This window comes from Choloepus didactylus, chromosome 3, assembly GCF_015220235.1.
Source record: "Choloepus didactylus isolate mChoDid1 chromosome 3, mChoDid1.pri, whole genome shotgun sequence".
Taxonomy (NCBI): Eukaryota; Metazoa; Chordata; class Mammalia; order Pilosa; family Megalonychidae; genus Choloepus; species Choloepus didactylus.
In genome coordinates this window covers 80,978,680-81,004,819 of record NC_051309.1, presented here as the reverse complement: position 1 = coordinate 81,004,819, position 26,140 = coordinate 80,978,680, and the positions used below count along the sequence as shown (strand labels likewise).

General features: G+C 37.1%; 2 protein-coding genes across 5 annotated transcripts in view; one reads left to right on the top strand and one right to left on the bottom strand.

Annotated features, from left to right (window-relative positions):
- ART3 (ADP-ribosyltransferase 3 (inactive)) overlaps positions 1–26,140 on the bottom strand; it is a 161,540-nt gene that overhangs the window by 112,358 nt on the left and 23,042 nt on the right. The window lies entirely within an intron of this gene.
- Positions 3,364–5,239, top strand: CXCL11 (C-X-C motif chemokine ligand 11). 2 transcript variants are annotated; one of them, XM_037830014.1, is made up of 4 exons: positions 3,364–3,466; positions 4,112–4,199; positions 4,305–4,377; positions 4,611–5,239. In XM_037830014.1, exons 1-4 carry the CDS (start codon positions 3,406–3,408, stop codon positions 4,650–4,652), a joined length of 264 nt encoding a protein of 87 aa, XP_037685942.1. In that variant the 5' UTR covers positions 3,364–3,405; the 3' UTR covers positions 4,653–5,239. The 2 variants fall into 2 exon arrangements, with proteins under 2 accessions (XP_037685942.1, XP_037685941.1); XM_037830013.1 differs by having other exon boundaries at positions 4,073–4,199.

Here is a 26,140-nt window from a genome sequence, read left to right as displayed (position 1 = left end):
AATTCAGTGTTCATCTTTTTTCCTGCTTAATCAAAGAGAAAGAATACTGAGATATAATGCCTCAGTGAAGAGAAAGAAGAAAAGGATTAGGAGATTTAGAGAAGTTTCTTGAAAAAAAAAAAAAGCATAGTTCTCCTCTCTTCCATCTCTTTGGTTAAAAATTAAAGTATCAAGGCAGTATATACGAAATGCCAAATAAGTAACTAAACCATTCAATATGGCAGCCACTAACCACATGAGCCTTTTGAGCATTTGAAATGTGGCTAGCCCAATTTGAGGACTTAGTACCAAAAATGTAAAAGAACTTATTTAACATTTTTATATTGATCACATGTTGCAATGATCATTGTTGTATTAAGTAAAATCTATTTAAATTAATTTCACCTGTTTTACTTTTTAAATGGGCTTCTTAGAATATTTAAAATTATATGTGGGGTTCACATTACATTTCTACTGAACAAAGCTAGACAAAAGTTATTAAGTGTTATAAAGCCAGGAGAGGAAGAAATTACTCCGGGAGGAAAGAAAGGATTAATGAAAGGAGAGGAAAGAGTATCCCATGCTAGAGAAACCATATTATATAAATAAAAAGAACATTGCTCTCTCAGGTCCAGTAGATAAGGGAATGTGATATTAGACAGTATTTCAGTGAGAACAAGCCATCCCTATATGAAGTCATACCTGACCCCACACATCTATAGAGCAAGCAGAAATCAGACAGACAGTCTTCTACAATAAAGCAGGAAGCCATAAAGTTTGAAGAATGCGAATAGGATTTGTTCACTGTTTTACCCCCAGTACTCAAAAAGGCACTTGAAATATTGTTTAATGGATGAATAAATAAATAAATAAGCAAATGAACTTCTGTAGAAAGGGATGGTACTTTCCAGGAAATTGTAAGGCAGGACACTGGAAGGAAGAGGGAGTAAAGGAAAGACATCAAGGAGCACTGATCAGGGAAGGAGAGAGTATCCATATCAGTACCTGCCAAGGCCTAATTAGGTTTACTTTTGTATGGTTCGCAGAAACTATGTGACAAGGTTAGAGCACAAAACCAGTCCCTCTTTCCAACCCTGCATAATTCTGGACCTAGTACCTGAAGATTTGAAATGACAAACTTACCAAGCCTTTTTCAGTATTCAAAGTACAACTTAGCTCTGAAGAAAAGTAAGCAATGCTGTATCCACATGGTTAGGAATAGCTCCCCTCCTCTACGGCCAGAAGCAACCAGCAGCAGCACACTTTCTATAGACTACTGGGTGGTCCCGCCACAGAGGAAGAGGAAGGATTTTTTTTCTCTCCCTGTCTTCTCTGCCTTCTCCACAGAGAGTATCTAAAAACACACCCTGACACACAGAAAAATTAGGGGCCTACCATGGTCTAATATGGAAATTACCCATTTGAAATAGCATGATAATTAATGACTGTTTAAGAGATTGTCTACATTAAAGCTACATGACAGCACAATTTTAGCTGGTAACAGAAATATTCCCCATTCTTTGTCTATATTTTGTGAACCACACTGTTATGCTGGTGTATTAGACTTCTTTTATAAGTGACTTTCATGATTAGTGTGTTATTTTAACAATCACAGTTATTATAATTTACAATGTTTACCCTATAGGAATGCCATCAGAACTTTTGTTAAGTAGTTGTGCTTATGCTAATGCTGAAAAACACTCCAAAACAAGTTAGATGTGGTGGGCTAATTTAGGAAAGAATTATATTTAATTTAGGAAAGTAAAATATTAGAGATAATAACAGAAGCTAACACTTTTTGAATGCTTACTGTATGCTGGGCACTCTTCCGAATTATTTACATGCATTACCTCTTTGAATGCTTAGCTTATAACAGATCTATGAATAAAGTATCATTATTATCAGCATTCTATAGATGAGAAAAAAATGAGGCTAAAAAGTTTAATTAACTTGTTCAGGATCACTCAAGTTTCAAGGAAAATTAGTCTTGAATTACATATGGTGAAAAAATGAATGAGAAAGAAATATATGCCAGCTACTTAGAGATTAATTAAAATATAGACTTTAAGGCTGGTAGTGACTGCTAGAATAATTTAAATGTAGGATTATGTCTAAATAATTTCAGGAGAAAATACAAATAATTCTTAAAAGAGAAACCGATAATGTAAAACTAATCTCAAGATAATAAACTAGCTATAAAATCTGAGATTTTGCCAACAAAACTAGGAAATAGGAGCAAATGTCTGAAAGGAGGTTACAGGGATTTTTCTTCTCTTACAAAGGGAGGACAAAAAAAGATACATTTTATGGTGGATATAAATAATTAGAAAAATTCAGGTTAAATTTTTTTAGAATTTTAAAGATTACTAGTAAAATGCAAAACAATGTATTTCTTTCATGAAAGAAAAAATTGAGGAAAACATTCTTAAAGATATAAAGAAATTTAGAAAATCATAAACACAGAAAAGAAATTGCAAGGAAGCACAAAAAAAGATTACAAGCTATTCATTTAACACATTTATTAAACTCATCCAGTAAAAACTGCCTTGCATATGAGTTTTTTAAATGTCCATATATGACATACCTAAATCAAACAGATTAAAAAGCATAAGAGGAAAAGGCAGAGACAAATAAAAGAAAATAGGGGTTATATCAAAGTAGAATCCAAGAGGTAGAAACATCACACGACAAAAGAGGACTTTTTTTAACAACCCACATACAATCTTAGGTACTAAATAACAGTGCTGAAAATATATTTAAAGTAAGAATTGTTTAAAAATGCAAAAAGAAATGCATACAAACACAGAAGTACTGGGAGACTTCTTTAGACACGCAAAAATAGAAATAAAGTTAAATAAAGGTCAACATGCGTGAAATCCAGGATAAGAAAGAGTTTGGACTTAAGAACAAAAGTGAAATGAGGATCAAAATTGTTATTCAGAGTGTTCTTTAGAACAGTCATGTGAAGGACAGAGGGTGAAAGGACTGAAGACAGGAAGATAGTTTCCTGAATGAATGAATGAGTGAATGAACTGCAGTCAGGATTCCAGTGCAAAAAGTAAGCCAACAAGTGAACATATTTACAGGGAATGCTCCCTTAAGAAGTCTGGTTTCCATATGGGTGTATCTTGTTCTAGATTTATACAACACTTCACTGTTTACAAAATGCTTTCATATCCATATCACTTTCAATACTGCAAACAGAAAGGGACAGTGACATTTAGATGAGAATAAAACAGAAACTCTTGGAAGCAATAAAGGAGCATGAGTCAGGAGGGAAACTCCTGGTGCCATAAGAGGATTATTGGTAAAGAAAGTGCCTTATATATACCAATTAAGAATCTCCTTTCTTCTTCAGTATTTTCACTCCCTTGAAGAAGAGAATCAAAGCTGAAGCAGCAGCTACAGCAGCAGCAACAGACAAACATGTGTGTGAAGGGTATGGCTATAGCCTTGGCTGTGCTATTTTGTGCTACAATTGTTCCAGGTATGTAATACTTTTTACCTCTCTGCCTACAAAAGTATAATGCTTCAAATCTCTTTTTCCGCTTTTATCCTACAAGACTTGGTAATATTATTTTAACCCTTTACATTAGAAACTTCTACAGCTTTGAAAGAGTGTTGGCAATACTTAAGTTATTAGAGATGACTACTGAAACTAGAGACAATAAACTTCACAGAGTTTTCTATTTGGCTACAATTTTTCTATTTAGCAAATGCCTCTTAGCAATAGTTTTAAATGTCTGTCAAGAAGATTTTATATGAGATAATGTTATTAGCTTCCCAGAAAAATTTCTGAGCATAAAAGCGAAAGGCAAAATAGCTTCACCTCCAGCATAAAGCAAGCAAATAATGCACAAATTTCCTTCAGGCTTCTCTCTATTCTTTAATGATTTGCTTACAAATTTAAAGAGAAAATCATTAACATATTACTTAAGCTTCTATTCCAGTAACAGTGGTGTCGAGTACTATTTGACAAATTAGTACTTTTATCATTAATGAAAACTTTGCTCACACCCATCACCAGTATTATAAACCATTTCCATCGCTGCAATCAAATGCATTTAGTAACTGATGCTATGATCTATTCTAGGCTTCCCTATGTTTAAAGGAGGACGTTGTCTTTGCATAGGGCCTGGTGTAAAAGCAGTGAAAGTGACAGATATTGAGAAAGCTTCCATAATTTACCCAAGTAACAACTGTGACAAAATAGAAGTGATGTAAGTAATTGACTCATTGAAGATGACAATCGTGTAGGTTTTTATTTGTTTTGTTTATGTTTTCCCATCCAAATTTTAAGACTCTTTCGGATCTTCCCTTAACAGTGTCACCCTGAAAGCACACAAAGGAGAACGGTGCCTAAATCCCAGATCCAAGCAAGCAAATTTTATAATCAAGGTAGGATATCAGCCACATTATACTCTGTCTTATCCAAGACAGATCTTTTGAAAAACAGAAAATAAAGTAGACAACTACAGAATGATTCTGTATGTTCCTGTGTGAAGTGTTTTGATAAGGGGTCTTTGGTTATAATTACGTTCCCTTTCTGCTATATGTTTTACATTATCAACTAAAGAACTGGAGAAACAAGAACAGCCCAAGTAAACAAAACTCTCTTTTGCTCATTGCAGAAAGTTGAAAGAATGAATTTTCTAAAAATATCAAACATATGAAGAGGATTTGAAAACCCAGGACAAGTTTCACTATGACTACTGAAATGATATGCATGCTGCAATAGGAAACTGACTCTCCTGCCTGCTGTAATATGCATTTGTGCATTTTAGGATTAGAGAATCTTCTAGGAGTTTTGATGCTTATACTATTCTGCTGTGGCTACATAAACATTTCTGTCTCAAGAAATTATTTGTCTGCACTTGATTTATATTTCATGTTATAATTTGCAGTTTCAATGGAGAAATTAAGATTATTTCTGGAAGGAAGACTTTACAAGGCAAAAGCATCCATATGTGTGGTAAAACATTCCTGAAACCATTTTTCATGCAAATCCACATTTCTTTTCCCTAAATAATGTAACATTTATATATATAGAAAAAGTTCTTATACATATTGTTTGTTTTATAACTTATAAATGATGATAAACTCCTGAGAACTCAAGTATTTCATAACTGAATTAGTAGCTGTGGTCTTAGTGTGATTTTTTTTCAACTTTTCTTTTCCATTGAGATGTTTTTAAGCAATTAGTATTGTTTACTGTATATTTTGGTTTTATCTATTCTTATAAATGACACACAGAAATATCTTGGACACATTTTACATATGAAATGTTTCTGTCTTCCAAAGAAAAATGTTGGAAAATAAATATATATATATATGCATATCTGGCAACTGTCTTTACTTTCGTGATTCTTTTTTTTAGAAAAATATATAACCTAATTTATTTCTACAGTTAGGCCTATGCTGTAAAATTTAGGGTTGCCTAAGACTAGTTTACTTTGAACAGAATCAAAATCATGTTTTTCCAATAAGCCACTACAACCTTTCTTAAAAACAGAAACATCCATATGCTTTCCAGAACATTTGAAATGCCTTAAACAATTTCACCTTGTATTTCAAGAAGCACACAGCTACCTGTCATCACAGAATTGTTCAGAATTTTGGTGGCTATTTGTGAAGGAGAGTTGACTTTTTTTTTTTTAGGAATTCTCCCTAGGTCCAAATTCCCTCCCTACTTGGGCTATATCCCCTTCTATGTGCCTTGGTGGGAGGCCAAAAGAAAAGTCAAATCCTGGCAGCTAAAACAATAACTAAGTCAGCCTGCTCCTACCCTAGACTTTGAACTCCAGCAAACACAAACCACAAAGATGCTATGAGTAAGAAAATTATTGTAAACAGTGATTTACTATGTTACATGGCAGCAGCAGCAAGAGTCTGATACCAGCGCCCTCCTAAACATATTACTGTGGTGTGACTTTGGCCAGGCTTTCCTGCCACCTAGCTCATTTAGATTCTTGTCCATTTTCTAAGCCTGATTTTCAAGTCTTTCTGTGGATTCTTCAACTAACCAATATATTTCCAATTAAGTTCCTTTTCTGTTTAAATAGCCAGAGTAGGTTTTTCTGAATGTAACCAAAAGCCCTGACTGATACAGCTCTCTTTACAGGCACTTATATGTATGAAAAATGAAAATATTTTACAGTATTACTAAAAATATAATCAGGTGTTTCTGTTTATTTGAAAACAAAAGAATAATCAATATAGCCTGTGTGTATTTTTCCCACTAATATAAAATAGCCAAACATAAAACAGATTAGAGAATAGACAGAAAATTAAATAGCAGGGGAGGGTGCTTGGACCCTACCACGCCCTCTCACTGACTGGCATTTAGACTGGTGCCAACAGGCAATAATGAAAAGCCAAAATCCTATCCAGAAAATTTCTATATAAATCTATATAATAACTCTATATCATACAAACCTATATGTTTCCATATAGAAATAGGATATATATCCCCTGGATAGTTTTAGGATCTGAATCTAATCTTTGGTTATTTACAGTGATTTTTTTTTCAGTTTCTTTAAAAATAAAAATGCATTCGGTTAAAGCTGTATGATATATTTGGTATTTTAAAAAGTATATTAAGTATTACTTAAATTTATGTATGGCAAAATAAACATATGAAAGAATCAACATACTCCATCCAAAACCCTCCCTATCTCAGTGCCTTTACATATACTTTCCCCTCTGCCTAATTCTTTACCAAACTAATTCCTATTAATCACTTAGGACTTAACTTAAATAGCATTTTCTCCAACAGATCTTCTTTGAAACAATCCTTACAACCTCAACTAGATTAGAATTCCTGTTGGTTTTCATAACACCCTGTATTTTTGCATCACACTACTTATTGCAGTTATAACTAAAGAATTAGTCCTGTGCTTAATGTCTGCTCTCCTGCAAGTATAAGCTAAATAACAAAGCCATGCCCCCTTTATTAAGTGCAGTAGCCCCAGCCTATTTTAGTACAGGGTCTGTCATATAGCAAACACTCAATAAATATTTGTGAATTGAATGAATGAACCATGACAGAAATTAAGGGGAACAGAACTTAAGTCAAAGAAATGGCATGAGGGAATGCACAGTGGCAGGAAAGTACAAGCTGATTTTTATTTATACAGAATTTTACAAATTTTTTTATAATTAGGTTGGTTTGGTGGGAGTGAGACAAAGGGCACTGGGGTAGTCTGGATGCTGTACGTACCCCAGAAAGGATGTTTTTTTAATACATTCCTGTGGGTGCAGACTTACTGTACGTAGGACCTTTTGATTAGGTTATTTCAACTGAAATGTGACCCATCTCATTCAAGATGGGTCTTAATCCTCTTACTGGAGTCCTTTATAAGAGAATAAGGGATACAAAGAAAACCCAAAGAAGCTTATGGAAAAAGACACTCAGAGAAGCCCCAGAGAATCTAAGAGAGGACCCACAGAAAAGAGAGGAAGCCACTGAAGTCAGAAGCTGAAAGCAATGAAATCCAAGAGAGAAGGACCAGCAGACACCAGCCATGTGCCTTCCCATGTGACAGAGGTGTCCTGGATACCAGCAGCCTGACTTCACAGAAGGTATCGTCCTGCTGATGCCTTAATTTGGACATTTTCAAGGTTTAGAATTGTAAACTTGTAAGCTAATAAATCCCCATTGTTAAAAGCCAGTCCATTCAGGTATACTGCATTTTGTCAGCTTTATCAAACCTAAACAGGCAATCAATATCTAACTAAACAATCTGGAATTTTATTCTGTATAAAATGGGCATACATTAAACATTTGTAAATAATTGAGACAATCTACAAAGTGGGAGAAAATATTTGCAAATCACATATCTGATAGAGAACTTGTAACCAAAACATAGAGAACTCTTAAAACTCAACAATAAGAACACAAACAACCCAATTAAAAAATGAGCAAAAGATCTGAACAGATATCTCACCAAAAAAGATACAGATGGCAGATAAGCATATGAAAGCATGCTTAACATCATATGCCATTAGGGAATTGTAAATTAAAACAACAAGATACCACTATTGTGCCAATTTAGATATATTATGTTCCCCACAAAGCCATGATTTTGTAATCCAATCTTGTGGGATATTTGGATTAAACTGTTTCCATAGAGATGTAACTCACTCAACTGTAGGTGACAGTTCTGATTAGATTATTTCCATGGAGGTGTAGCCCAACCCATTCAGGGTTTTGATTAGTTTACTGGAGTCCTTTAAAAAGAGCCATCACAGACGCAGATGCTTGCTGACACTGACACTTAGAGATGCTTGGAGAATGCCATTCTGAAACCCAACCTGGGAGCAAGCAGACACCAGCCACGTGCCTTCCCAACTGACGGAGGTGTTCCAGATGCCAACAGCCTTTCTCCAGTGAAGGTATAATCATAAACATGTTGATGCCTTAGTCTGGACACTTTTATGGTCTTAGAACTGTAAATTTTTAACTTAATAAATCCCCTTTATAAAAGCCAATCCAGAGAACCTAAGATGGCGGCTAGGTGAGACAGGGCAAAAAAACACCTCCATGAAAAATACTAGATAAAAATCAGAAAGTGACCCAGAATGCCAGTTTCAGTGATGCACCAGCTGGACAAGGTCTGCTAAAACCACAGGGTCTGTGCACTTGGTGAAACTGGGAGTCTGTATTCTGATACAAGTGAGTAAGCTGGCTAAAAGTCCTGTGGCCATGCTGTGGTGTGGGGAAGCTGGGGGTTGGCGTTTGGAGACGGACTAGTTCTTTAAAAAAAAAAAACAAAAAACCCAGGAGCAGCTGCAGTTACAACGGTGAGAACCGCGCAGGGAAGCAGAGCAGGAGTGGGCTGTGCCAACCTCTCGGTGTCTGGCATGGAGGATAGACCATTGCTGACTCCCTCAGGGCCAGCAGGGAAGAGGGAAGAGTCAAAAGGAGAAAGAAACTGTGCTGCTTGCAGCCAGCTCCCCAGCAGGCTGGAGACACTCCTGCCTGGGGCCATACCCAAAGCCCAGAGCCGCACCAGGAAACCCAGTGTGACGGGGAGTGTATCCCACAGCACTGCACACACGCCACAATATCGGCTGTGGACAGTGGCCTTGGGCGCATACACAGCTAGTTGCCCCAGAGCTGGGAAGGTGGAGCTGTGCAAAAAGGGGGGTGGGGTTGAGACGCCCCATTCAGCCATCTTTGCATCAGGCTGGGAGTGTCCCTGCATAGCCCAGCAGCCCGAGGCTTCCCTTGAGGGACAACGCGCACTTGTGATGTAGCACAGCCTTCCCTCAGCAGAGGTCCTGGGAGATCACAGCTGAGAAAGGGGCCCGCTTGGAAAACCCAGGGACGCTACGTCAACACCGGCAACTTGAGGGTCAGTGGCAGAGAAAATCTGGGGCAAAACTGAAATGAAGGCTTAGACTCTTGCAACAGACTTGAATCTCTGGGAACACCTGGGAGGTTTGATTATTAAAGCTGCCCTGCCTGACTAACCACCCGGACACAAGCCCCACATTGAGGGCGGACAGCACCAAAAACACACCCAAACTGAGTTCACCAGGTGAACCCCACAAGAATCATTTCCCCACACACCACAAAGACAAAGTTGAGGAGAACTGACTTGAGGGGAACAGGTGACTCGCAGACACCATCAGCTGGTTAGAGAAAGTGTACGCCACCAAGTTGTAGCTCTGAAAAATTAAATTGGTGTTTTTTACAAATACCCAAAGAACCCTATCAAGCAAAGCAAATGCCAAGAGGCCAAAAACAACAGAAAACCTTAAAGCATATGATAAAACAAGACGATATGGAGAACCCAATCTCAAACACCCAAATCAAAATATCAGAAGAGACCCAGTACTTGGCACAATTAATCAAAGGACTACAATCAAAGAATGAGAGCATGGCACAGGATTTAAAGGACATGAAGAAGAACATGGCACAGGATATAAAGGACATAAAGATGACCCTAGAAGAGCATAAAGAAGAAATTGCAAGAGTAAATAGAAAAACAGAAGATCTTATGGAAATAAAAGAAACTGTTGGCCAAATCAAAAAGACTCTGGATACTCAAAATTCAAGATTAGAGGAAGCTGAACAATGACTCAGGGTCCTAAAGGATCACAGAACAGAAAATAAAAGAACAAAAGAAAGAATGGAGGAAAAAAATCAAAAAAATTGAAATGGATCTCAGGGATAAGATATATAAAATAAAACTTCCAAATTTAAGACTCATTGGTGTCCCATAAGGGGAAGAAAAGGGTAAAGGTCTAGGAAGAGTATTCAAAGAAATTGTTGGGGAAAACTTCCCAAATCTTCTAAACAACATCAATACACAAATCATAAATGCTCAGCGAACTCCAAATAGAATAAATCCAAATAAACCCACTCCGAGACATATACTGATCACACTATCAAACACAGAAGAGAAGGAGCAAGTTCTGAAAGCAGCAAGAGAAAAGCAATTCACCACATACAAAGGAAACAGCATAAGACTACGTAGTGACTACTCAGCAGCCACCATGGAGGCAAGAAGGCAGTGGCACGATATATTTAAAATTCTGAGTGAGAAAAATTTCCAGCCAAGAATACTTTATCCAGCAAAGCTCTCCTTCAAATTTGACAGAGAGCTTAAATTTTTCACAGACAAACAAATGCTGAGAGAATTTGCTAACAAGAGACCTGCCCTACTGGAGATACTCAAGGGAGCCCTACAGACAGAGAAACAAAGAAAGGACAGAGAGACTTGGAGAAAGGTTCAGTACTAAAGAGATTCGGTATGGGTACAATAAAGGATATTAATAGACAGAGGGGAAAAATATGACAAACATAAACCAAAGGATAAGATGGCTGATTCAAGAAATGCCTTCACGGTTATAACATTGAATGTAAATGGATTAAACTCCCCAATTAAAAGATACAGATTCGCAGAATGGATCAAAAAAAATGAACCATCAATATGTTGCATACAAGAGACTCATCTTAGACACAGGGACACAAAGAAACTGAAAGTGAAAGGATGGAAAAAAATATTTCATGCAAGCTACAGCCAAAAGAAAGCAGGTGTAGCAATATTAATCTCAGATAAAATAGACTTCAAATGCAGGGATGTTTTGAGAGACAAAGAAGGCCACTAAGTACTAATAAAAGGGGCAATTCAGCAAGAAGAAATAACAATCGTAAATGTCTATGCACCCAATCAAGGTGCCACAAAATACATGAGAGAAACACTGGCAAAACTAAAGGAAGCAATTGATGTTTCCACAATAATTGTGGGAGACTTCAACACATCACTCTCTCCTATAGATAGATCAACCAGACAGAAGACCAATAAGGAAATTGAAAACCTAAACAATCTGATAAATGAATTAGATTTAACAGACATATACAGGACATTACATCCCAAATCACCAGGATACACATACTTTTCTAGCGCTCATGGAACTTTCTCCAGAATAGATCATATGCTGGGACATAAAACAAGCCTCAATAAATTTAAAAAGATTGAAATTATTCAAAGCACATTCTCTGACCACAATGGAATACAATTAGAAGTCAATAACCATCAGAGACTTAGAAAATTCACAAATACCTGGAGGTTAAACAACACACTCCTAAACAACCAGTGGGTTAAAGAAGAAATAGCAAGAGAAATTGCTAAATATATAGAGACGAATGAAAATGAGAACACAACATACCAAAACCTATGGGATGCAGCAAAAGCAGTGCTAAGGGGGAAATTTATAGCACTAAACGCATATAGTAAAAAGGAAGAAAGAGCCAAAATCAAAGAACTAATGGATCAACTGAAGAAGCTAGAAAATGAACAGCAAACCAATCCTAAACCAAGTAGAAGAAAAGAAATAACAAGGATTAAAGCAGAAATAAATGACATAGAGAACAAAAAAACAATAGAGAGGATAAATATCACCAAAAGTTGGTTCTTTGAGAAGATCAACAAGATTGACAAGCCCCTAGCTAGAATGACAAAATCAAAAAGAGAGAAGACTCATATAAACAAAATAATGAATGAAAAAGGTGACATAACTGCAGATCCTGAAGAAATTAAAAAAATTATAAGAGGATGCTATGAACAACTGTATGGCAACAAACTGGAGAATGTAGAGGAAATGGACAATTTCCTGGAAACATATGAACAACCTAGACTGAACAGAGAAGAAATAGAAGACCTCAACCAACCCATCACAAGCAAAGAGATCCAATCAGTCATCAAAAATCTTCCCACAAATAAATGCCCAGGGCCAGATGGCTTCACAGGGGAATTCTACCAAACTTTCCAGAAAGAACTGATACTAATCTTACTCAAACTCTTTCAAAACATTGAAGAAAATGGAACACTACCTAACTCATTTTATGAAGCTAACATCAATCTAATACCAAAACCAGGCAAAGATGCTACAAAAAAGGAAAACTACCGGCCAATCTCCCTAATGAATACAGATGCAAAAATCCTCAACAAAATACTTGCAAATCGAATCCAAAGACACATTAAAAAAATCATACACCATGACCAAGTGGGGTTTATTCCAGGCATGCAAGGATGGTTCAACATAAGAAAATCAATCAATGTATTACAACACATTAACAAGTCAAAAGGGAAAAATCAATTGATCATCTCAATAGATGCTGAAAAAGCATTTGACAAAATCCAACATCCCTTTTTGATAAAAACACTTCAAAAGGTAGGAATTGAAGGAAACTTCCTCAACATGATAAAGAGCATATATGAAAAACCTACAGCCAGCATAGTACTCAATGGTGAGAGACTGAAAGCCTTCCCTCTAAGATCAGGAACAAGACAAGGATGCCCGCTGTCACCACTGTTATTCAACATTGTGCTGGAAGTGCTAGCCAGGGCAATCCGGCAAGACAAAGAAATAAAAGGCATCCAAATTGGAAAAGAAGAAGTAAAACTGTCATTGTTTGAAGATGATATGATCTTATATCTAGAAAACCCTGAGAAATCGACGATACAGCTACTAGAGCTAATCAACAAATTTAGCAAAGTAGCGGGATACAAGATCAATGCACATAAGTCAGTAATGTTTCTATATGCTAGAAATGAACAAACTGAAGAGACACTCAAGAAAAAGATACCATTTTCAATAGCAACTAAAAAAATCAAGTACCTAGGAATAAACTTAACCAAAGATGAAAAAGACCTATACAAAGAAAACTACATAACTCTACTAAAAGAAATAGAAGGGGACCTTAAAAGATGGAAAAATATTCCATGTTCATGGATAGGAAGACTAAATGTCATTAAGATGTCAATTCTACCCAAACTCATCTACAGATTCAATGCAATCCCAATCAAAATTCCAACAACCTACTTTGCAGACTTGGAGAAGCTAGTTATCAAATTTATTTGGAAAGGGAAGATGCCTCGAATTGCTAAAGACACTCTAAAAAAGAAAAACGAAGTGGGAGGACTTACACTCCCTGACTTTGAAGCTTATTATAAAGCCACAGTTGCCAAAACAGCATGGTACTGGCACAAAGATAGACATATAGATCAATGGAATCGAATTGAGAATTCAGAGATAGACCCTCAGATCTATGGCCGACTGATCTTTGATAAGGCCCCCAAAGTCACTGAACTGAGTCATAATGGTCTTTTCAACAAATGGGGCTGGGAGAGTTGGATATCCACATCCAAAAGAATGAAAGAGGACCCTTACCTCACCCCCTACACAAAAATTAACTCAAAATGGACCAAAGATCTCAATATAAAAGAAAGTACCATAAAACTCCTAGAAGATAATGTAGGAAAACATCTTCAAGACCTTGTATTAGGCGGCCACTTCCTAGACTTTACACCCAAAGCACAAGCAACAAAAGAGAAAATAGATAAATGGGAACTCCTCAAGCTTAGAAGTTTCTGCACCTCAAAGGAATTTCTCAAAAAGGTAAAGAGGCAGCCAACTCAATGGGAAAAAATTTTTGGAAACCATGTATCTGACAAAAGACTGATATCTTGCATATATAAAGAAATCCTACAACTCAATGACAATAGTACAGTCGGCCCAATTATAAAATGGGCAAAAGATATGAAAAGACAGTTCTCTGAAGAGGAAATACAAATGGCCAAGAAACACATGAAAAAATGTTCAGCTTCACTAGCTATTAGAGAGATGCAAATTAAGACCACAATGAGATACCATCTAACACCGGTTAGAATGGCTGCCATTAAACAAACAGGAAACTACAAATGCTGGAGGGGATGTGGAGAAATTGGGACTCTTATTCACTGTTGGTGGGACTGTATAATGGTTCAGCCACTCTGGAAGTCAGTCTGGCAGTTCCTTAGAAAACTAGATATAGAGTTACCATTCGATCCAGCGATTGCACTTCTCGGTATATACCCGGAAGATCGGAAAGCAGTGACACGAACAGGTATCTGCACGCCAATGTTCATAGCAGCATTATTCACAATTGCCAAAAGATGGAAACAACCCAAATGTCCTTCAACAGATGAGTGGATAAATAAAATGTGGTATATACACACGATGGAATACTACGCGGCAGTAAGAAGGAACGATCTCGTGAAACATATGACAACATGGATGAACCTTGAAGACATAATACTAAGCGAAATAAGCCAGGCACAAAAAGAGAAATATTATATGCTACCACTAATGTGAACTTTGAAAAATGTAAAACAAATGGCTTATAATGTAGAATGTAGGGGAACTAGCAATAGAGAGCAATTAAGGAAGGGGGAACAATAATCCAAGAAGAACAGATAAGCTATTTAACGTTCTGGGGATGCCCAGGAATGACTATGGTCTGTGAATTTCTGATGGATATAGTAGGAACAAGTTCACAGAAATGTTGCTATATTAGGTAACTTTCTTGGGGTAAAGTAGGAACATGTTGGAAGTTAAGCAGTTATCTTAGGTTAGTTGTCTTTTTCTTACTCCCTTGTTATGGTCTCTTTGAAATGTTCTTTTATTGTATGTTTGTTTTCTTTTTAACTTTTTTTTCATACAGTTGATTTAAAAAAGAAAGGAAAGTTAAAAAAAAAAAAAAAACAAGGAAAAAAAAAAAAGATGTAGTGCCCCCTTGAGGAGCCTGTGGAGAATGCAGGGGTATTCGCCTACCCCACCTCCATGGTTGCTAACATGACCACAGACATAGGGGACTGGTGGTTTGATGGGTTGAGCCCTCTACCACAGGTTTTACCCTTGGGAAGACGGTTGCTGCAAAGGAGAGGCTAGGTCTCCCTGTAATTGTGCCTAAGAGCCTCCTCCCGAATGCCTCTTTGTTGCTCAGATGTGGCCCTGTCTCTCTAGCTAAGCCAACTTGAAAGGTGAAATCACTGCCCTCCCCCCTACGTGGGATCAGACACCCAGGGGAGTGAATCTCCCTGGCAACGTGGAATATGACTCCCGGGGAGGAATGTAGACCTGGCATCGTGGGACGGAGAACATCTTCTTGACCAAAAGGGGGATGTGAAAGGAAATGAAATAAGCTTCAGTGGCACAGAGAATCCAAAAGGAGCCGAGAGGTCACTCTGGTGGGCACTCTTACGCACACTTTAGACAGCCCTTTTTAGGTTCTAAAGAATTGGGGTAGCTGGTGGTGGATACCTGAAACTATCAAACTACAACCCAGAACCCATGAATCTCGAAGACAGTTGTATAAAATTGTAGCTTATGAGGGGTGACAATGGGATTGGGAAAGCCATAAGGACCACACTCCACTTTGTCTAGTTTATGGATGGATGAGTAGAAAAATAGGGGAAGGAAACAAACAGACAAAGGTACCCAGTGTTCTTTTTTACTTCAATTGCTCTTTTTCACTCTAATTATTATTCTTGTTATTCTTGTGTGTGTGCTAATGAAGGTGTCAGGGATTGATTTGGGTGATGAATGTACCACTATGTAATGGTACTGTGAACAATCTAAAGTACGATTTGTTATGTATGACTGCGTGGTATATGAATATATCTCAATAAAATGAAGATAAAAAAAAAAAAAAGACATAATGCTGAGCAAAATAAGCCAGGCACAAAAAGAGAGATATTGTATGTTACCACTAATGTGAATTCTGTGAAAAATGTACAATGTTTTATACTGTAGAATGTAGGGGACCTAGAGATACCAATTAGTGGAGGGGGAATGATAATCTAATAAGAACAGATAAACTATGGAGGGTAATCTCAATGTTATGGGAATGCTCAGGAATGATTATGGTTTGTAAACTTTCTTGGATATAGTAAGATCATGTTGGAAGCAATAGAGTTATTTTAGGTTTTTTTTTTCTCTTATTCCTTTGTTTTCTTAGGGTTTGTTAATTTTCTTGGGGTATGGTAGGAACATGTTGGAAGCAATGTAGTTATTTTAGATTATTTGTTTTTCTTACTCCTCTGTTTGGACATGGTTTATTAATTTTCTTGGGGTATGGTAGGAACATATTGGAAGCAAAGTAGTTATTTTAGGTTATTTGTTTTCCTTAATCCATTGCTTTGTTTGAAATGTTGTGGGGTTTTTTTGGTTGTTGTTTGCCTGTTTGTTTTTAATTTTTTGATAAACAAAGTTAAAAAATTGAAAAAAAATCAGTAGAAAAATGGGAGTAAAAACTAAATGACAAATAGGGTGGGATGGGGGGATGGTTTGGGTATTCTCTTTTCACTTTTATTTTTTATTCTTATTCTGATTCTTTCTGATGTAAGGAAAATGTTCAGAAATAGATTGTGGTGATGAACGCATAACTATATGATCATACTGTGAACAGTTGATTGTATACCATGGATGACTGTATGGTTTGTGAATATATTTCAATAAAACTGAATTAAAAAAAAAAAAAAAAGATGTGGAGAAGATGTGGTTTAGAAAAGATGACTAGCAGAGAAGACTGCAGGATGGGGTTTCAACATATGTAACATGAGATGCCAAACATCCATATAATTTTAAATTTCTGGACTGTTTCCTCTAATTTACCAAGAGGAACTTTCAAGAAGTTGGAGTTGGATAATACTGCTAGAAAAGCAAAGGTTAGATTTGATTATTTTTGGCTATTAAGTACAGTACTTCATAAACCTCTTTAGAACCTAGTTCTCAAAGATTTTCATAGCCAACACAAACAAATCTGTATGATGTGGTCAAGGCATTCTGTGCATTATAAACTGTACACAGTCACGCACAAAACTCTCTGCTTTCATTTTATAGGTGAGGGTGGGGAGGGTAAAAAAGCAATGTTAGTCCCTTCTTCTTGCCTTGTCTGCAAATTTTATTTACCATTCACTGGAAAAGAATTTGAGCAAGTCTGAGATCATCACACATTTTCTTTTAGGTACCAAAGAAGGACAACTACTTCCTAGAAATCTTGGCACCCTAAATGCAAATGTAGTTGCTTCATGTTCCTCAATAAACTACTACTATATAGGAAACATCCTGAGGGGAATTATACATGATACATTACTTCCAATAAATCACGCTTTAGCATCTTTCTTTAAATAGTTCACAAAGGAAAGACAAATTGTAAATCAGAGCTTGAACAAATTAAATGATGATCCAAAATATGGAATAAAATGTACTATTAACACAAAAACTCAAGATTCTTCCCCCCAAAATTTAACCAATGATAAATCAATTAAAATTAAAACTATATCCTTTTCTAAACTATGAGACAAAATATTCATAAAATTCAAAAAAATTTTTTCAGATCTAATTTATTGGAGAAGCAGTGAGGAATGCACCATACTTCCCCAAAACACATTCACTTTTCCAGTACCCTCATATGTTATATCCTACCCCAAATGATTAAGTCTGCCATGTTTGTAAAAGCCTCCCAAATGCAAACATGCAGAAACATGACACTCTTTATCAAGGTGTATCACTCTGTATCAAGGTGTATCAATTGCTCTGCTCTCTGCAGCAATTAAAAAAACAAACAAAAAAAAAAAAAACAGGGTTACCCCTGCCTCTACCCCTACCTTGACCCTCTTCAAGGCCATATGCCTTTGACTGCCTACTTTGGTTTCATCACACTCCAAGTTGTCACAAGATCCTGAAAACAAAACCATCTAAACTGTCTTTAATACGTATATCAATACAACTGTGTCTGCAAATACATGCACACATATACGTATGTGCCTCTGTATTTATACATACACACACACACACACACACACACACACACACACACACACACACACGTTCCATTCAACACTTTAAAGAAGATAACAGGAGGTAAAGCAAGGATTACGGATCTCACGCCATTTGTATTCAGTGTCTGTCCAGATAACATCACCTGAAAGTGTAAACCACATCACATTAAGTTACTCCAATTCATCCCCTTCTCCTATCTCCAAGGATGCAGCTTTAGTTCAGGCATTAATTATCTCTTTTCAAGATCACTCTAAGAGCCTGCTTGTAAGTTTCCCTGCTTTAGACTACCACCCTCCAACACTACTTCAAAGGAATCTTCTAAAATGCAAATCTAAAATGTTACTCTATTTTTCAAATCTTTGAATACCTCTTCATTGTCTTCAGAATGAAGTCCACATTGCTTAGCCTGTTAATCAGCCTATCTCTCTGAACATTACTGTTACCTGCCACATCCTTGCACTCTCTACTTCATTCATATTCAATTACATGTATCTGCAGCTTCCAGATTATTTTTATCTGCTTTTTCTATCTGAAATGACCCTCTCTTTTATCTACTTGTCCAATACCTACTCATCTTTCAAGACGCAAGAGTTACCCTGTCATAATCCTTTCCTGAAGCATCCCACACATATATACCACAGAACTCATCCCTTCCCCTTTGTACCTCCACTGTACTTTAATTTTTGGCATTTATAACAGTCTGTTTATAATGTCTCTCCCTGTCTCTCTCTCTCTCTCTCTCTCTCTCTCTCTCTTTCTCTCTCTCTCCCTCCAAGGATATCTCAAGACTCCTTTCACCAATCTTGGGATCTCTTTGGCAGTCTCCGAGCTCCTACAGCTGGTCTTCAGCCAATGACTATCTTAACAATACTTGCTTTTTCAGGATAGAGACCATGTCATACTTCCTTGTACTCCTGTAGCACCTCTGATACACGTTTGCATTTGCTAATGCTGCCGTTATGAAAAATAAATAATTGGCTTTTTTAAAGGGGGTTTATTTAGTCACAAATTTACAGTCTTGAGGCCATAAGTGTCTGGACTAAGGCATCAACAAAAGGATACCTTCACTGAAGGATAGCCAATGGCGTCTGGAAAACCTCTGTTAGCTAGGCAGGCATGTAGCTGGCGTCTGCTGATCTGGTGGTGTGTTTCAGCTCCTCTCTCAGCAACTGTGTGTTCTTGGTTATGTCTCCCAGGATGGTTCTCTCTAAGCACCTGGGGGTCCTGTCTTAGCATATCCTGGGGCAAACTCTGGGCTTCATCTTTTAGCTAAACATCCTGCTGTCTGCATCTCCAAGCATCTCCAAGTGTCACTGTCCACAAGCGCTTCTCCAGAAGTCTCTCTTATAGGACTCCAGTGATTTAATTCAGGCCCATTGTGAATGGGCAGGGTCCATATCTCCATGGAGATAATTTAATCAAAGATCTCCCCCACAATTGACTAAGTCAACTGAAAACAATCAAAAGATTAAAGTCTGCCCCCACAAGATTGCATTAAAGAATATGGCTTTTGTGGGGACATAATACATCCAAACTGGCACAATACAGTACCTTGTATACTGGAGATGCTCAATATTTGCTGGTAAAATGGAACTCTTTCCATCTAGAGCATCAGAAACAAAGGGTTTCCCCAGGTTCTGGAAAGTATTATTGTAGGAAGCGATCTTCACATTTGTATAGTTGGCATGTATCATATTGAAAATTGCTCTTAGAATACTCATGGACTCTTAGAATATTTGTATTTTTCTAATTTATAGTAGTGATAGTCTTGTGCATCATTTACACTGTTTTAATTAATTTCCTTTTCCATTATTGTTCTGTTTTAGTTTTGCATTGATGGTTCTAATTAATACAAACACTGAGTATCATATGTGTACTTTGTGTTCATAGTTTCAAGTGTTCAGCATGTAACAACTACCAAAGGGTTAAACGAGCACAGAAGACACATTATAAAAGAGCACTAACTTAAAACAATTTCCATAATAATATTTAAGATGTCATTTGTCTTTTTTATTCTCATTCTCTCACAAGTGACAGTGGAGTTTTCCAGAGGCTACATGGCATGAGATATTGCAATAGATTGAACACAGAAGCAGATTTGAGAATTCAGCTATCTTCTATTAAGCTAGATATTAAAGAAGATTGCAAAAATGTAAAACAATGCCACTCTTTTCACTAATTGTTTTGGAAAATATTTTTCATTAAAAACATTTATGTTAACATGTAATGGGCTTTCACTGGGTTCCAATAACATCTTTTCCTTACCTTGCCTCTTTCTGACTAAAGGATAGTAACAGCTTCCACCATTGCTAGACCTCTAGGTACCTTAGCATCCTTTGTTGGTTCCTTTATGCCCATACCTCTGTAGTAAAACCTTCATTATTTTCAATTATTTTCAAATTCCCAGCTGGCTGTACCCTAAGTTTTTGTTCAGGTCCTGGTCAGACATTCCTCTTAAAAATGATCAGACTAAAAGACATGGCAAGGGGTAGGTTATAGAGAACCTGCTTCTTCCTGTAAGGCATGTATGAGGCTTCTAATTTACAACAATGAGGTGCCCTATTTGCTGACTGATGTCACAGATTTCAATAATTTGTATTGGGTAGACAGGTGACACAAAAATGTCTCTGGGAAGTCTCTATTCTGGGTACCTTTAGTGTCTCAAAAGCAACAGACTAATTTAAAGAATCATATATGGCTCTGTGAATGATAAAATGGAGAAGAAAGTGGAGTAAGATGCTTCAGAGCTCCCTGCTTCAACAGAGGCTTTGAATAACCACCAAGAAATGGCAGAATCATCCTTCTAGAAGTCCCAGAAAGCAGTTAAAAGATTGCAGTAACATGGTAAGCACTAAATCAAGAAAAAGTCCACTTAAAAAGTAGTAGGATCTTATAGACCCCTCTCTGGTCTCTCCCTCATTCCCTCACTGACTCAGTGCAGAACTGGCCCACACTCCCAGTGTGGATCCCTGGTCCTGGTACCAGAGAGAGCAGAGTAACCCTTTTGTACACACTGGGACCATGTATGTCTGGCTCAATCTGTCTGATGGCAGCCTGAGAGATTCTCTGTCCCAGAACTTGTTCTGCATGTAGAATGCTGAGGGAGCACAGTCAAATCATGCTGGCTGGGGCAAAGGATTCCTGGTGGTAGGACAAATGTGCTGTGTCCAGGACCATGAGGAAACAGTTTCCTAGAAAGAGAGTACATTCCTATCCATATAAACAGAGAAAATTCTAGGGCTACACATGCATGTCCAAGACAAGAGGCACTGGAAAGGATCAGGGAGACCCTTATGCTGTGGTTTGGAGCTATTCTCCAAATTCATTGTATGAATAACCCCTGAAGGAGAGCACTCACATAGGTCAATCTGTAAAGACCATGAAAGCTGTTTTCTTTTTAGCTTCTTTTTTTAAAAGAACACTAGCTGGACACAGGTTTAAGGAACAAATGCCTCAGAACTAAATTCCAGCAATAACATACCAAAATATGAAAACATCCAGATGTTCTAGTTTGCTAATGCTGCCAGAATGCAAAACACCAGAGACAGATTGGCTTTTATAAAAGGGGGTTTATTTGGTTACACAGTTACAATCTTAAGGCTATAAAGTGTCCAAGGTAAGGCATCAACAATCGGGTACCTTCACTGGAGGATGGCCAATGGTGTCCGGAAAACCTCTGTTAGCCAGGAAGGCACGTGGCCGGCATCTGCTCCAAGTTCTGGTTTCAAAATGGCTTTCTCCCAGGACATTCCTCTCTAGGCTTCAGCTCCTCAAAAATGTCACTCTTAGCTGCTCTTGGGGCATTTGTCCTCTCTTAGCCTCTCCGGAGCAAAAGTCTACTTTCCAAGGCTGTCTCCCAAGTGTCTCTGTAAGCAAAGCTCCTCTCTCAGTTCCAGTGTGTTCTTCAAAGTGTCCCTCTTGGCTGTAGCAGTGTGCTCCTTCTGTCTGATTTTACATACTGCTCCAGTAATTTAACTCAGACCCACCCTGAATGGGCGGGCCAACACCTCTACGGAAATTATCCAATCAGAGTCATCACCCACAGTTGGGTGGGGCACATTCCATGGAAACACTCAAAGGATTCCAATCCAATCAGCACTAAAATGTCTGCCCCACAAGATTGCATCAAAGAACATGGCTTTTTCTGGGGGACACAACACATCCAAACCAGCACACCAGATTTCAACAAAAGATTACAAAACATACAAAGAAACAAGAAGTGACGGCCCAGACAAAGAAGATTAAAGCATTAGAAACCACAAAAAGAAGCATCAGACCAGGGATATTCCAAACAAAGAGTTTTTAAAAATTGTCCTAAGTATGATCAAAGAGCTAAAGGAAAACATGGACAAAGAAATAAAGGAAATCAGGAAAAAAACAAATGAACACAAATAGAATATCAATAAAGAAATGGAGATTATGAAATGGAACCAAATAGAGCCAAAGGCCACAATAACAGAAATTCCCTAGAGGAGCTCAACAGCAGATTGGAGCTGGCAGAAGAAAGAATCAGTGAATTTGAAGATAAGACAACTGAAATCATCCAGTCTGACTAGCTGAATGAGGAAATAAAGAAGAAAAGAGAACAGAACCTGAGGAATCTGTGAGACACCATCAAGCATATCAGTACATGTGTTGTAGGAGCCCCAGAAGGTGAAAAAACAGAGAAAGGAGCAGACAGATTATTCAAAGAAATAATGGCTGACAACTTCCTAAATTTAAGGAAAGACATGAATATACACATCCAAGATGCTCAACAAACTCCAAACAGGATAAACCCAAACAAACTCACACTGCACCATGTTTGAATCAAACTCTCAAATGCCAAAGATATAAAAGAGAATTCTGAAAGCCACCAGAAACAAGCAACATGTCACATTAAAGGGAACCTCAATAAATTTAAATGCTAATTCTCATCACAATCCATAGAGGCAAGAAGGCAATGGGAAGACATACTTAAAGTACCAAAAGCAAAAAAAACTGCCAACCAAGAATTCTGTATCCAGCAGAACTGTGGGAGGAATTAAGAGTTACCCAGATAAAGAAAAGCTGAGGGACTTCCCCACCATGGATTGGCCCTACAATCCAAAATGCTAATGGGAGATGTGCAGTTTGAAAGGAAAGGACAATAGATAATTGACTGAAGCCACATGAAGAAATAAAGATCTCCAGTAAAGATAATGACATCATGGATAAATATAAATATCAGTATTATTCTATTTTTAATTTTTAACTCCACTTTTTACTTCCTACTGGATCTAAAAGGCAAATTCATAAAATGTAATGATGAATCAACAGCTTTGGACTCATAATTCATAAATACGTAATTTGTGACAAGAACTACATAAGGTGGGGGGATGGAGGAGTACAGAAACATAGTTTATGTATACTGCTGAAGTTGTCAAGTTAGTATCAAAGCAAACAAGACTATTATAGATTTAGGATGGTAACCACAAAAGCAATTTCAGAGAATCTGAAAACTTATAAAGAGAGAAAGTAGAGTAAAGATTACCAGGGATGGAGGGGGCAGGGGTAATACAGAGTTAATACAAAATGAGTAATGAGTGTAGAGTGAAGGGAAACTTAGAGTAATGGATGGTGGTGAGGGTACTGCAACATTGTGAATGTGATTAATTCCAGTGAATGAATGCCTGGGAGGGGTCAGGATGGTGTTTCAGTTTGCTACAGCTGCCGGAATACAATATACCAGAAATGGGTTGCCTTTTAACAATGGGGGTTTATTAACTTACACTTTATAGTACTAAGGCCAAGAAAATATCCAAATTAAGGCATCAACAGGATGATACCTTCTCTGAAGAAAGGCTGCTGGCAATCCAGACTCCTCTGTCATACGGCCAAGCACATGGTGCCGTCTGCTTGTCCTCCTCTCCTGGGTTTCATTGCTTCAGCTTCTGGCTTCTCCACTGAGGCTTCCTATCTCAGCTTCTGTGTCTCTGTCTGTGAGGTTCTCTCAAGTTCATCTTTTAGTTTCTGTATGTGTTATAAAGGACTCCAGCAAGAGGATCAAGACCCACCCTGAATGAGGTGGATCACTTCTCAATTGAAATAACCTAATCAAAAGGTCCCATCCACAATAGGTCTGCATCCACAGGAATGGATTAAAAGAACATGGACTTTTCTGGGGTACATAACAGCTTCAAACTACCACAGAAGGGAAGATTTACGTTGTATATATGTTTCCACAATTAAGAATGGAGAGGAGAGGAGAGAGGGGATAATTAAATTGGAGGAGACAATTGATATTTAACGACAATTAAATTCAATACCTGATACTGGATGGATCTAAGAATGGAAGAGAAAAGGCTCAAAAGGACATCATTGTTACTCAAAAAACACTGGAATGTAGACTCCAACTTTATATCAATGTTAAATTTCTTGAACTTGATAACTGCACTTAACATGGTTACAGAAGTGAATATCCTTGTCTGTAGGAAATGTGCACAGAAGTATTTTGTGTTCTTGGAGTATGATTTGTGCAAACTGCTCTCAAATGTTCAGAAAACAGATGGATAGATAGATTAAATTGATAGATAGATATATACACACATACATGATAAAAAGGTAAGAGTTAGAATGATACGGCAAAGATGGCAAAACGTTAAAATTGGTGGAGCCGGGGTATATCTGGGGATAGGGTGTGTATTATTTTTGCAACTATCCTATAAGTTTGAAATTATTTCAAAATTAAAAGTTTTTAAAAAAACTCATGGAGGCTGATAACAAAATTAACTCACAGAGGCAGTATTAAAGTGTGATTAAGAGGCTCTTGGCAGACTGCCTGAACGAGAATCTTGCCACAGCATCCAGTTTCAGCTTATTACAAAACAGTTATACCACAAAGAGTAGTTGTTAAATGAGTTAATTTAAATGAAACACTTAGAACAGCTTATCATAAAAGAAAACATTCAGTAAGAATTAATTTTATTATATTTCATAAAATAATTTCTAATACTAAGCACTTTAACACTTAATACGGAAACCAGCCTTCAGACTCTTCATATTAAGAAATTACACGTCTTGAGACTCCCCTAGATTGGGATTTATGAATGCATTTTATCTAGTCTTCCTGCCCTAATGGGGCCATGTTAAAAATAATAATAATGAATTTCAAAAGAAAACCAATTCTCATTTTCTGCTCTTCTCTGCCTAACCTCTGGTTTTATCTCCTACCTTCTTATCTATTCAACTTAATTTACCAACCATAATCTTTCCAGCTCTCCTCCTTCAGTTCTTTGATCTCTGGATTAACTATAAATCAAAGACCCTCTCTGCATGGTATGCTCATCTACACACTTGAATCACTTGGTTAAGCCAAAATATTGCTGCAATTGAATAGAGACTCTTGGAAACTTCCCAATATCTAAGAGATGAAATAACTCAGAAAAATGCTGGTATAATTTTGCCTCATTTCTTTGGCTCCTCTCCATAAGGAATCAGGGATCTAAAACTTACTCTTGCTATTTCCCCAAAATGAAGATTTGGTAGTAAATTAACTTGTAATGGACCTCAGGTACACAGGTTTGGATGAATCATAGTTTTAGTTGAAGATATATAACACAGTCATATCTAATACATGCATGGCCCTCTTTTATTTACTTTTCATTTATATATTTGTAATATAATGAAAACTCATTAACTAGTCACTCAAATCCAGAAGTAGAACATAATTTAAATATAACTATGTGCCTCCTTCCCTATCATTCCCCTGCTTCCTCCAACCCCATAATAATCACTATACCGAATTCTGTGCTTATCACTCCTTTGCTTGTAAAGATACTTTTATCATGTATATACACATACCTAAACAAAATATTATTTTACTTTAATTTTGCTGAACTTTATCAAAATGGTAATTATGTTGTATGTAACCTCAGCATTATTTTACTCAACATTCTCTTAGACTCATCTACATTTTCTGCAAACAAGGTGTACATGCCTTTTGTTAGTTTTATTCCTAAGCATTTTGCAGATATTGTTGCTAAACTATTTCTTTAAAATAGTATAAAAAACGTAATTGACTTTG

Coding starts and splice junctions, on each gene's coding strand:
- CXCL11 (XM_037830013.1), top strand. CDS start 3,406: ATGTGTGTGAAGGGTATGGCTATAGCCTTGGCTGTGCTATTTTGTGCT. Junction 4,200..4,304: donor TGTGACAAAATAGAAGTGAT/GTAAGTAATTGA, acceptor TTCCCTTAACAG/TGTCACCCTGAAAGCACACA. Junction 4,378..4,610: donor AAGCAAATTTTATAATCAAG/GTAGGATATCAG, acceptor TGCTCATTGCAG/AAAGTTGAAAGAATGAATTT.